This window comes from Phodopus roborovskii, unplaced genomic scaffold, assembly GCF_943737965.1.
Source record: "Phodopus roborovskii unplaced genomic scaffold, PHOROB, whole genome shotgun sequence".
Taxonomy (NCBI): Eukaryota; Metazoa; Chordata; class Mammalia; order Rodentia; family Cricetidae; genus Phodopus; species Phodopus roborovskii.
Window position 1 is genome coordinate 298,191 of NW_026126623.1, and position 11,994 is coordinate 310,184.

Here is an 11,994-nt window from a genome sequence, read left to right on the forward strand (position 1 = left end):
ACCTTATGAACTCACCACTGAATCCAATAGCAGTTCTGTGTATCACAGTGGGGTATCTGTGTTGTGGGCTCCATCAGTCTAGCTTTTTATCAGGACATGCACAGTCATCCCATCTAGCTTCACTGAGAAATCTGTATCCTCAGGACATCCCAGCACAAACCTTCCCATACATTTGCATTGGTTGGCATGACTTTGACTCTTCATCGCCTGATGGAATGGCTCCAAATCAGTATGACATTGCATTGACATGGCTTCGTACCAATGGTAGAGCCATGCTCTTCATTGGTGTGACTGCTCTGACAGTGCCACTGACCTCATTTAAGTGGATTCTGTAGGTGTAATTACTTTGGTAAGTGGTCCTTATACATGTAATGCCACCCCTCTCTACTTGCAATAATGAAATCCTGACTTAGGAGTATATAGCTAATTTTTTTTTTTTTTGCCTTTCATTTTTTAACCTTTGGGCCATCTTCTGTAAGACCCATAATGAACCTTGGTTAAGGTTATTCAGATGAATGGCATTTTCCCAAACAGTGCTTTGGCTACAAAATGTTTGAAAGCATGCCTCGCTGCCCCTGAACTCAGAGCAGTTTAATTCTTACAAAAACATTAAGCGTTGTTTTAGTGGGAGACATCCCTGCTTCCGTCTGAGAATACCTGTCAGCTATACATAAACTCAGCAGTCCAGGCTGCAGCTGGATGTCATTTTAACTTAATTCTGCTTAGCTGGATAGAAATACATGATGGCTTCATGGGACGATGCCTTTGCATTTCTACAGAGCACAGAAACTCATGTTAAGTACCAGATACCCACTGCAACCACCTGGAGAGCTTAAAATCAAAACAGCAATGTCCCTGGCCTTCCCCGATACATCAAGAGGTTGAGACATGAAGATTTTTTTTTTCAAAGCTCACCAGGTTACCCCTGCAGCTGATCCTGGCTTCTTATAAGACACACCTAAAATCCCCATTGCTGTAACACCTACCCCATGTTTGAGGGCTCCCTACTAGTGGGGACCTCCTAGTATGGCCTCAGCAGCCCTCAGACACCCATGAACCCTGGTACTGACTCCTGAAGTTAAGGTTAGCACCTAGAAATCTGCATTGGCGATGCTGGGATGAATTCTCCACGCTGCTGGAAGCCTCTGGTGGGTGTATCTGGGATACAGAACTCCGGCATGAAGCCAGCCTTGCATGTCAGGAAGAGAGCCTGGGCTGTTTGAACATGCTCAGGGGCCCAGAGGGGAGCTGCCTGTACTTTCCCACCTCATTTGAGACTTGAAGATTGCTGATCATTCCAAGCAGCCTTCCCTTGAATGTTTACATTTTAAAGTGAAAATACAAGCGTGATCCTGCTTGTTAGACAGGAAGGTAAAGCCCCCACTCCCAAAAGTCTCTCTGAAAGGGAGTTAGTTGGCAGTGCTTCCCTGGATAAAATGGTGCACCAATGCCTGCAATGAGCCTGGGAGTCCCCAGAACCTCCCAGTAAGGCCCTCTGCCTACTCCCGGGGGATGGAAGGAAATGTGGGTCAGAATCGCACCTGGCTTTCTCTTCACATACAGCATTTTAAGGACAGGCCCTTTCTCTCCTACCCCAGGCGCTGTTATTAACTCCAGCTGGACTGCTGTGCAGCCTGGGCTGTATTAAAATTTTGCAGAGTGTTCTCAGGACCCCATAAATCAGAGAAGTGGGGGCCCTGGGGACACCAGATGAACAAGGTGTGCACATGGCTGTCATTCTTTACTTGGGAGGAAACCAACTTAGTGGGGAAATGGTTCACAGGGTCCCGGAGAGAGGAAGAACCAAGGGGCCAGATCGGGGGACAGGACCATGTGCACTTAACATGGGAGGGGCTCACAAGCCTGGAGGGTCAAGGGCACTGCCCAAGGACTCCTCATGCAGCCCTGAGAGGCTGCAGGCATGAGCTGTTGACAATTCTTTCCTAAGTAGGATTGTACTCTAACCACTGAAAATGGTGTGTGTGTGGTAGCTGCAGCTAAAGACACTGTCATTGTCAAGTATCTCATCTTGCTCATACTTGTGTGCTGTGCTATGCTTTAAAGACTGGTAGAGCTGTTGTGTTTATGCCAATGTCACCAATACATGGGGCTGATGTCCCCTGGTTTGCAGGAAACCATCTTGTAGTGAGAACATTCTAGTCTTTTTCTTCTTATAAGGTCACTAACTTATCCTGGGTGCCCTGCCCTTCTTACCTTGCCTAGTCACCTGTGTATCAGTGATGTTGTGGTGACAAAATATCAGACAAAAACAACTTCATATTTAAGGTTTTAGGTGCAATCCTTCATGGTGGAAAAGACAGGAGCTTAAGGTAGCTGGCTACATTGTACCCACAGCCAGGCAGCAGTATGTAAGAAATGCTGGTGCTCAACACATTCAGTCCAGGGCCTCTAAGTCCAGGGCCTCTAAGCCCACGGCATGGTGTCACCCACACTGAGGGTAGCTCTTCACATCTCATCCAAACCTAGTCACTATTGCCTCACAAAGATGCCCAAAGATTCGTTTCTATGGAAATTCTGAATCCCATCAAGTTGGCAATCAAGATTAACCACTGACTGGTCAAAGCTTCAACTGCCTGTCCCAGCCACTGGGGGCTAGGGATTCAGTGTATGCTTTGGTGAGGAGTAGGCATGACATCTTGAAGCAACTCTTCTAGCAGGCAGCGAGCATTCTTGACTTGCAGATATTGCAGGCACTTGGGAATGACCCGCCCAGGAGCAGCTTTATGGCAGGGCTATAATATGCCCTCAGCTCAGGCTGTCCCTGTCTCTCACAGTGTTCATCTACGTGTGGGAAGGGGCTCCAGTCCATGCTTTGGTGAGGAGTAAGCATGACATCTTGAAGCAACTCTTCTAGCAGGCAGCGAGCATTCTTGACTTGCAGATATTGCAGGCACTTGGGAATGACCCGCCCAGGAGCAGCTTTATGGCAGGGCTATAATATGCCCTCAGCTCAGGTTGTCCCTGTCTCTCACAGTGTTCATCTACGTGTGGGAAGGGGCTCCAGTCCCGGGTGGTACAGTGCATGCACAAGGTGACTGGACGCCATGGCAGTGAGTGCCCCGCCCTCTCAAAGCCAGCAGCCTACAGACAGTGCCACCAGGAGGTTTGCAATGACAAGATTAATGTGAACACCATCACCTCCCCTCGCCTTGGTGAGTATGTCCCCTGTCCCTGGTTTCTGGGTGCCACTGCCCCCGTTGTACACCAGAAAGCACCTTCTTTGAGCACTAGAGGGGCCAGTATTTGCTAGGAATGAAGAAGGCTCAGAGGTGTTTGGCTCTCACCCAGAACATCCTTGGAGCATCCTACTTAGCCTTCTGCCAACACAAGAGGATAGACAGCCTCAATTCTGACCACTGTATGTGAGGAGGGTGAAGAGCCATATTCCTTTCTGGAAAGGTTCACTAGGATATCTGCACGGATCCCCTGTGCCCTGATGGAACTGCACGTAGACAGAGTGAAGAGGTTATAGTCCATGTGTAAGCAGTTTGGTTCTCGGTTCTCAGACAAGACTGCTTGCGTGTCAGTAGTCCAGCCAGTGATGGGATAACATGAGGACCATATAATACCTAAACAGAACACCTAACAAAAGAGACTCATCGAAGGGGTTGTTGGGCTATGATTTAAAGGTACAGTCTACTATCATGGGGAGGCTCTGGTGACCCAACATTGAGACAAATGGACATATTGTATCTGCAGTCAGGAAGGAGAGAGAGATAAATGCTCATGCTTACCTTTCTCCTTTTTAATTCATTTCAAACCCTCAGGCCACAGAATAGTACACCCCCCCACCCCACTCTCAGGATGGGTCTACCAACCTCAATTAACCACTCTGGGTAATTCCTGATGGACATGCCAAGAGGTTTGTCTCCTGAGTGATCCAAGCTCCCATTGGTTTAACAGCATTCACCACCACACAACCCAGGGCCCCATAGCTGCCAGAGAGGATTCTCCAAGCAGCTTCCATGTGAGTAGGGGAGCAGCTGAGCTCATAGAGGGAGCACCCATGTTGGGACCTCCTATGTGTAAGGCTTCTCTCCAGAGGATTAAGACCCTGAAAGAAATGTGAGCTATTTGTTTATCCTTCAACTTCGCGCTTTTGTGGGTTCTTTAATGCCTACTGCTCCAGGTCACTGAGTTTTATAAATGGCAACAGAAGCAGTATGGTCTATCATAAACCAGTTTCCCAAGCTTAGGAACAAGCTGTCTGGTGTCTCCTGCTCTGAAAAGGCAGCAGGAGTACCTCAGTCAGGGCTTGGATGCAGAGGTAGATCCTTAGGAGAAAGTAGCATCTGTACAGCCCTAGATGACCATGAATTTATACAAGACTAATGTGTACTTGAAGGTAAGAGAAAGTGATATAACCATGGGTTGCTTCTGTGTATTTAACCAAGGCTTTAATCTCTGGGCACTCATGTGTTCTTCCCGCTGTCCTCTTAGCTGCCCTGACCTACAAATGCACACGAGACCAGTGGACAGTATATTGCCGGGTCATCCGAGAGAAGAACCTCTGCCAGGACATGCGGTGGTACCAGCGCTGCTGCCAGACCTGTAGGGACTTCTACGCAAATAAGATGCGCCATCTGCCCTCTCCCCCAAGCTCATGACGTACAGCACAGTGCTTGCACAATGCTCTGACTCAAAATCTGAGGTCTGGCAGTTAGTGAGTGGAGAGCCCTCACCCTTCCCAAAAGCACATCATCCCTGCAGCCAGGACCCCCAAAGCATTCCTCTGCTCCCACAATAAGGCTGCCTCGATTCCAGTTGCATAGAACTAGCGAGTGGACTTGGCATTGCCATTCGTCCTTTGAACATAATATATTGTTAACAGCCATTGGATGGCTTTCTAAGGAGAAACTACACAAGAGTCAGAAAATAATTTTAGCTTCCAAGATCCTATGTACCTCAAAGGGGGCACCTCTGACAGATAATTAGAGAGGGAGAGAGAGAGAGAGAGAGAGAGAGAGAGAGAGAGCACTTAAGCAAGAGTGTTATTGCTTCTGTCCTGGCTTACTATTGACATTTGAATTCCTCGAGCTTGATGGAGCTTTATGGAAATATCCTGGAAATGAGATATAACATTAGGAGAGGCGCTATCCTGAAAGCCAGCAATGTCCTGGTTGACCAGCTTCTACAATGGCTTCTCTGGAAGAGGGCTATGCTGCCTGAGCACAAGAATCAAGACATGGCCTCTGCCCATCTCAAAAACGTTAAGAGTCTCAAAATCCTGGGCCTTGCCTTAGAAATCTTGCCCCTGAAAGTTGAAATCTGACTAGGCCAACAAGAATACCAGTGCCACATAGTTCCGCACCCCACATATGGCAGGGTGGGGGAGCACCCTGAAGAGCTAGATTTGGGAAGCCACTCAGTGGTGTACCCCACAGGGAAACAGGGGAGCCTTTCCTCAAGGTGCTATGAAATGGGTTGCTTCCTAACATAAAGGCATCCTCAGCTCCCTCGGGGTATGCCAGCTCCCACTCTGCCTCCAGGCATATCCACTTGGCCAGCGCTCCATAAGGCTTTGCACATTATATATATTCTGCACCTTGGCCAAGTACCTTTCCATTGCCATTGGCCTTTCTTCTGAAGTTAGGCTGAAGTTCAGGACCTCTGAGGACACACGTCAGTCCTGGTATCTGGGCACAAGGCAGGTGTGCCAGGACTTTTGGAGGAACACCACGTGACTGAAATTGCTGCATGGTCATCAAGCCTTCCTCTAATGAAGATCTCATGGCTGGTATCATCATTGTTCACAGCTGTCATCACTGACCCATCCTGAGGTGACATGGAAAGATGGAGAAGGTCCTGCCATCCATCCCCAGGCATTCACTTTCACCACAGAACTTTTCTATCTCCAGAAGTACAGAGAAGTGATCAGGTTGACCTCTCCAAGAGCAGACCTGGCTGCTGCAGGTGGCTGGCTGCTTCATGTCTTGGTGGGTTTTCTTGGGTGCTTATGTTTGGAACTACCTTGAGGCCCATCTTCTCCTGGTGTCAGATGGGATCATCTTTAAGTACTTTTTGACTTATTGGTGCTGTTTCTATTTTAGTTTAGGGTTTTTGTTTTTAATTTTACTAGCCCATCACAGGGTCGTGGTAGGGGTGGCAGGGAATCATATGGTCCCACTTGAACTGAAAAGGAGTGTTGATAAACCTCCTTAGGTGCTCTGAGAAACTGTCAGGACGAAGTAACCCACAAACCATCGCCCTGGTGAGATGCTAAACACTGCTTCCCCAACCTGTTTCTAAAACCCACAGATTCCAGGGAGTTTGGGGGGGAGTAGGGGAGAAGGTGCTGTCAATTTCCCTTCAGCCCAGCATCTTGTTAATTTGCCCAAAGACATTCTTACTGTGGAGCCAGGGAGCCCTGAGAGTGCCAGCATAGCCAGCTCAGGAAGCCACACATCGTCCTCGTGGGGCTTAGGAGGCCACCTGGGCAGAGCAAGTGTGAGCACGTCCCCATGGGTGACTGTCCCTCGTGCCTCTGATGCCCCACCGCCATCTGTCCCCAGAAGGAGCCCCAACACCATTAATGTTAAACTACTCAGTGCTCCCTGCCATGTGCACGCACTTTCTGAGCAAATGCTGGGCAAATGCTGGCATTGCCACTTTGAAACCCCCCCCCCAATGACACTTTCATTCTGTCTTACCCAGAGCCATCGAAGCTCTGGGACCACAACGGTGACATGTCTGTGTTAAACCTGCACTGCCACTCACGTGCTATTCCCTCATGGTCACACAGATGTCACTAGCATGTCACAATCTTAAGGTGCTGTTCGTACTGGTGCAAGACAAACCACTGGCGGTTGTCTGTGGCTCATAGATGCAGAACACAGGGAAGGAGCCTGGGTGGCAACCTCACCTTCGCTCTCTATCCACTTTAAAGTCAAATGTATGTAGTCCCCACTAGTTAACTTACATTCAGGACTGTGCCTGTGGGGTCTGTCTTGTTCTGTTTTACTTTTGGTTATTGAACAATACAAATGAATAGATGACAAACATTGGATGCCACCATACGTGAAAAACATCATTTCATTGGAAGCAAGTTGAGCATGTGTAATAAAATGTTTTTCCGTACCGGTTTTAAGCTCTCTGCAAAGTCGAAGACAAAAGCCAGTCCTTCGGGGCTGACAGAGGGGGCAGTTACCGTTCCCTGCTGTGGCAGTAGCCTGGTGTGCCTGACACAGGGTTGTGTGGAACTGTGACCACAGAGAGATCACTAGTAAATGCAATGCTGGTGGTGGTCTGCATCCCCAAGGGAATGCTAATAAATTTTTCAGTCCCAGCCCTCCTCCCTGCCTGAGTATATCACGGTCTGGCACTGCCAGTGAGGAACAGCCACCTGGCTAGTGTGCGGGAGTAAATGACAGAGCTTTGAGCACAAATCCTGGCCATGCCACAGTGGATGCTCACTTCCCCCAACAACCGACCTCCTGCCCCAACTCGGTGCTGCTAGCCCAGCCAGTGGCTGTAGCACAGGGACAGAGAGGACAAGGACAGAGCACATACACCATCTTCACAACTGGACCAATCATGTGGAGCCTGTCTGGGCCTGCTTGGAGGCAAGGGTCTCACAGCTGGGGTGGGAGACAGGTATTCCATCTCAGTGGGGAGAAAGATACCCCCACTGAGGTTGGAAGAGCATCCAAAGTGTGCACCAAATTAAGAACAATTTGCTTACTAAAAAGCCTTTCAAAGCCATCGTGCTCCCCCACCCCTCCCCACCCACCCACCCCCCCACCCCCCCACCCACCCCACCCCCCCGCTCCCAATTGTATCTACCAACCCAATTTTCACTGCTATTGTAAATACCCAAGGCAGGTAACTTTATAAAGAAAAGTTTATTTTGGACCAGGGTTCAAAAGACCCAAAGTCAAGAAGCTCCATTTGATAATGGCTTCCCTGCTGGTAAAGTCCCAAGGCAGCACAGAGCATCAGCTAGTGAGAAAGGAGCGAGCTTGTGTGTTTCCTCTGGCCCTGTTCCCTCTTCTTATGAAGCTGCCAGGACACAGCTTTACCCCATGACCCTGTCTAATCCTGATCACCTCCCAGAGGCTCTAGCACCAGAACACCACAGTCAGATTAAGTGAATACCCTCTCTACCTTTTTGATTTGTAGATTATACTTCCTTCTATAAACTGTGTTTACACCCAGCTCCAGAAAACCTGTAGTATGCACACTTGAGACCATCTCTCACCTGCCCCTTGGGAGAACTTTCTCCTTCCTCTGAGCCTTCCAATGGAGGAGGGTGGGGGGGAGCAGAGATTTGAGCAAGGGGTTTATCTGAACACTGAATAGCCTCAGTGTTTCTGGTTTGTTCTATGAAGCTGGCATGCCCCACCACCACCATCCGTAAGCATTTACTAGAACAGTCCAGAACACAGAAGAGCAGCCGGCCTTCTGGGGCCACACAGTTCTCTTATGCAGACCAGCCTAGAAGAGCACACAACAGGAGATGCACAAGCCACGGGACTTCAAGGAACAAGTCAGGACCATAGGGGAGGCTGATTGATTGATCTTAGAGACACAGAGCACCCAGGGACAGCAGTGTTCCTCACTCCCTCACCCATTCTGCAAATGACCCCAGCAGAAGCTCTCATTTTTTTTTCTACCAGGCACAAATCCGGTGGCATCTGGTCCTACTTCTGAGAGGGAATCAGTGCTCAGTGTGCTCCAAGGCCACACCACACTGAACCCTGCCCCTGTTCTGTCTCCTTGCTGCCCTGTAGTCTCTTCACTGGTTTTCATGCCCTATTCTGCCCTGACACTGGTTTGGATGGATCGCCAGTGGTTTTCCAGTGCCAGGTTGCACAGACCAACTAAGGACCTCTCCAGTTCCCAAGATCCCTCTCCTGTGACTCAATCCTCTCCCACCCCCAGTCTGTAGTGCCATATTTCAGACTTTCCCATACCTCTCTAAGTGATGGGGGAAGCCTAAGCTCAGCCCCATACCCACCTTTCACCCAGACACAAGGCTTTAAGAACTTAGGGTATTTCTCTCAAATGAGCATCCTGTCCTGAGAACTCCTGAATTCCCCAAAGGATGTGGTTGATCCCACAGGAAGCTCCTGGCCTGGGATGTGCCAGAGCCAGGAGAAATGCATTTCATCCACCCTGTTGTTACAGAGCCACCCACATTCTGAAGACAGTCATTCTGTTCAGCTGTCTGTTTCTGACGTCTGTATGAAACATTCAGACTCACCCACACATGTTTTACCAGCCAGCTGGGTATCATCTGGCCAGGTAAAGTGACACACAAAATGATCACACATCATGACACGTGACACTCACTGTGGTTCTGCCCCTGGAGTCTCATCCCTACTCAGCATCCGGTTCAGGCTCCAGCCCTGGCCCCAAGGTCAAGTCATCTACAGAACATGCAGATGTGGCTCCTCCAGGGCCGTCCCAGATGCAGCTCTAAGTGTCTTCTCTGTATCTGTGAATACCCAAGAGGAAATGCCATGCCAGGCCCGGCATAGGCTCGCCAATAGAGGGAGAGAAGTACTCCACGGCCCCTGCACGGGCCCTGCACAGCCCCGCTCAGGTCCCTCTGGGCACCTGTTGTGGGCTCCACTGAGCTTGGTCACGATACTCACGTACTGATTCTCTATGCACTACCCTGGTATCCAGAGGACTCCACCTGGAACTCGGACCAGGCTCCTCCTTGTCCATGCTAGGCACTCTCCCACTGAGCAGCATCCCCAGCCCAAGGACCTTTTTAAGATTTCAGGGCAGGCCTCCCTTGAACTCACATTGTAGCCCAGGCAGAACTTGAATTTGTAGTCCACCCCTTCTGCCTCAGCCTCCTGAGGAGCTTGGTGTCAGCCACAGCCTGGCTTCCTTCCTGCTCTGTGACCTCCCATGTAATCTGCCACTTCTTCCCATATGGTCTGGTTTCTTCACACCCTGAGTGTGATAATTCTATGCTGTGTTGCCTCTTTCGGAACAAAGTAGGAGAGCTGAACATTGGCCCCAAGGAAAGCATTCCTGGATGCGCTTTCCTGCCCCTCCTGAGCGCACTGTTGGTGGCCATTCCCCTTTTATCTGACTCTGCTGATGGTGTTCTAGCAAAGATCTTACACTAGCAGAGCCATTTGCTGGGGGCTCCTTCTTGATCAAAATTGTGTGAGTCCGATGGCTTAGAGGGCAAAAGTCCTTACTGCCAGGACTGATAACCTGAATTCCATTCTGGTACCCACCTGGGGGGAAGAGAGAACTGATTCCCACAGTTTGTTCTCTGATGTCCACAAGTCATGACATGTGCATGCTTTGTCGTGACATTACACACACACACAAATAGATGCAATTTTACAAGTTGTGGGAATTCACTGTCATCAGACAGGATTCTAAAACTTTTAAGGCCAAGACATCCTTTGCATAAGAATGTGTTGGGAACACCATGTCATGTCATGTCTCATTCTTTACATCTTCAGACAACACTAAAATAAGCCGTTCTTGGTGCCTGTGTGATTAGCTCAGTGTGGGAGCACATGTTCAGCGTGTACATGGTACTACATCCTATCCTCAGTGTGTACATGGTACTACATCCTATCTTTAGCATGTACATGGTAATACATTCTAACCTCAGCTCCAAAGATAATATAATAAACTGGTGTTGTAACTATGTTAAATATTACAATTTACTCATACCTAGAGCAAGGAAGGGGGTGGCATAGGCTTCCACCTAGCCTGACACTACAATGGCTCTTTATGGCCCAGGTCCATCCATCCTAACTCTACATTCAAAGTCAAGGTGTCTTCATGGACACCTTGAGCCCTTATGAACCAAAGGGCCCTGAAGCAGGACCACTTATACCTGACTTTTAAAGGGGAGACAACGGTGACACACTGGATTCTTGATTCAACTTGGATCTAGTGTGCAGTGGTAATCTAGATGTCTAGTATGTTTCCCTCCACAAGACAAATGGCTGAAGACTCCTTTAGGGTAAAGTGTCGGACTTGTCTCCCAGGGACCCAACTTCAGCCTTAATCCATGGATTTTAAGTGTGAAATCCAGCTGAGGGTGGAAATCAGAGAATATGGCATGACTTTTAAGGGAACCGTTGCTTTTGTGATCATCTGTCCCTTCTATTTAATGTATAAATTGAGTCAAACCCTTGTCAGCTCTCTACCATCTTGCCCTAATAGATGATTCTATTAACTGTATCTAAGCTTCTCTGTAAGTAAGGACTTTCTCTGCTGCTATTCTGACATTTCCACTCATTTTAATTATACCTCCCAGTTTATCACTATTAAGAGAGCGGGTTCAGCACCTAAGACTGACTTCTGTTCCAGAGGACCCCAGTTAGAACCCCAGCACTCACATGACAGCTCACAGCTATCTACAACCCCAGCTCCAAGGGATCTGATGTCCTCTTCTGGCTTCATGGCCACTGTATGAAAATGTGTAATCATACATGCAGGCAAAACACCCATACACTTAAACTAATAATTACATCCAGCTTCCATTGGGGTAGACTCCTACTAATCTTATCTCTGTCACTTCCCTTGTCATTGTGTCAGAAATGTGGCCTGACTGGGTGTGGTGTGTGCACCTTTAATCCCAGCACTTATGAAGCAAAGGCAGGTAGACCTCTGAGTTTAAGGTCAGCCTTGTCTACACAGCCAGTTCCAAGACTGCTAGGGTTTGTGTAGAAAAATTCTGCCTCAAAAACAAAAATCTTGGCCCAAGCCATCTAGCTGCAGGCAACTTGATTTCTTCTGCTGCCAGGGAAGCCATCTGATGGCACACCTCACTTCCCATCAATGATTAATTGGCAATGGTGCTTCCCTTGTCCCTTCATTGCATGCCTAATACTTAGCAAGAGCCATTATATCATTGCCTCATCATTCCCATTCCTACACATCTTTCAAAAGACTTGAGCTAATCAGCCATCGGGAAGGTTTAGCCACTGCCCACATAGAGACTTCTGTCTGGGACAGGGTGTGGGGGGGGTCCTTGTTTTCAGATGA

The 11,994-nt window shown here is 48.7% G+C and overlaps 1 protein-coding gene across 1 annotated transcript in view; it reads left to right on the forward strand.

Moving 5' to 3' along the window:
• Adamts17 (ADAM metallopeptidase with thrombospondin type 1 motif 17) overlaps positions 1 to 5,894 on the forward strand; it is a 289,908-nt gene extending 284,014 nt beyond the window's left edge. The window contains exons 20-21 of the mRNA XM_051206509.1: positions 2,996 to 3,173; positions 4,462 to 5,894. Of these exons, the coding sequence (XP_051062466.1) occupies positions 2,996 to 3,173; positions 4,462 to 4,628 (345 nt within the window). The 3' untranslated portion in view covers positions 4,629 to 5,894. The remainder of the gene's footprint in view (positions 1 to 2,995; positions 3,174 to 4,461) is intronic.
• The last annotated feature ends 6,100 nt before the right edge of the window (positions 5,895 to 11,994 follow it).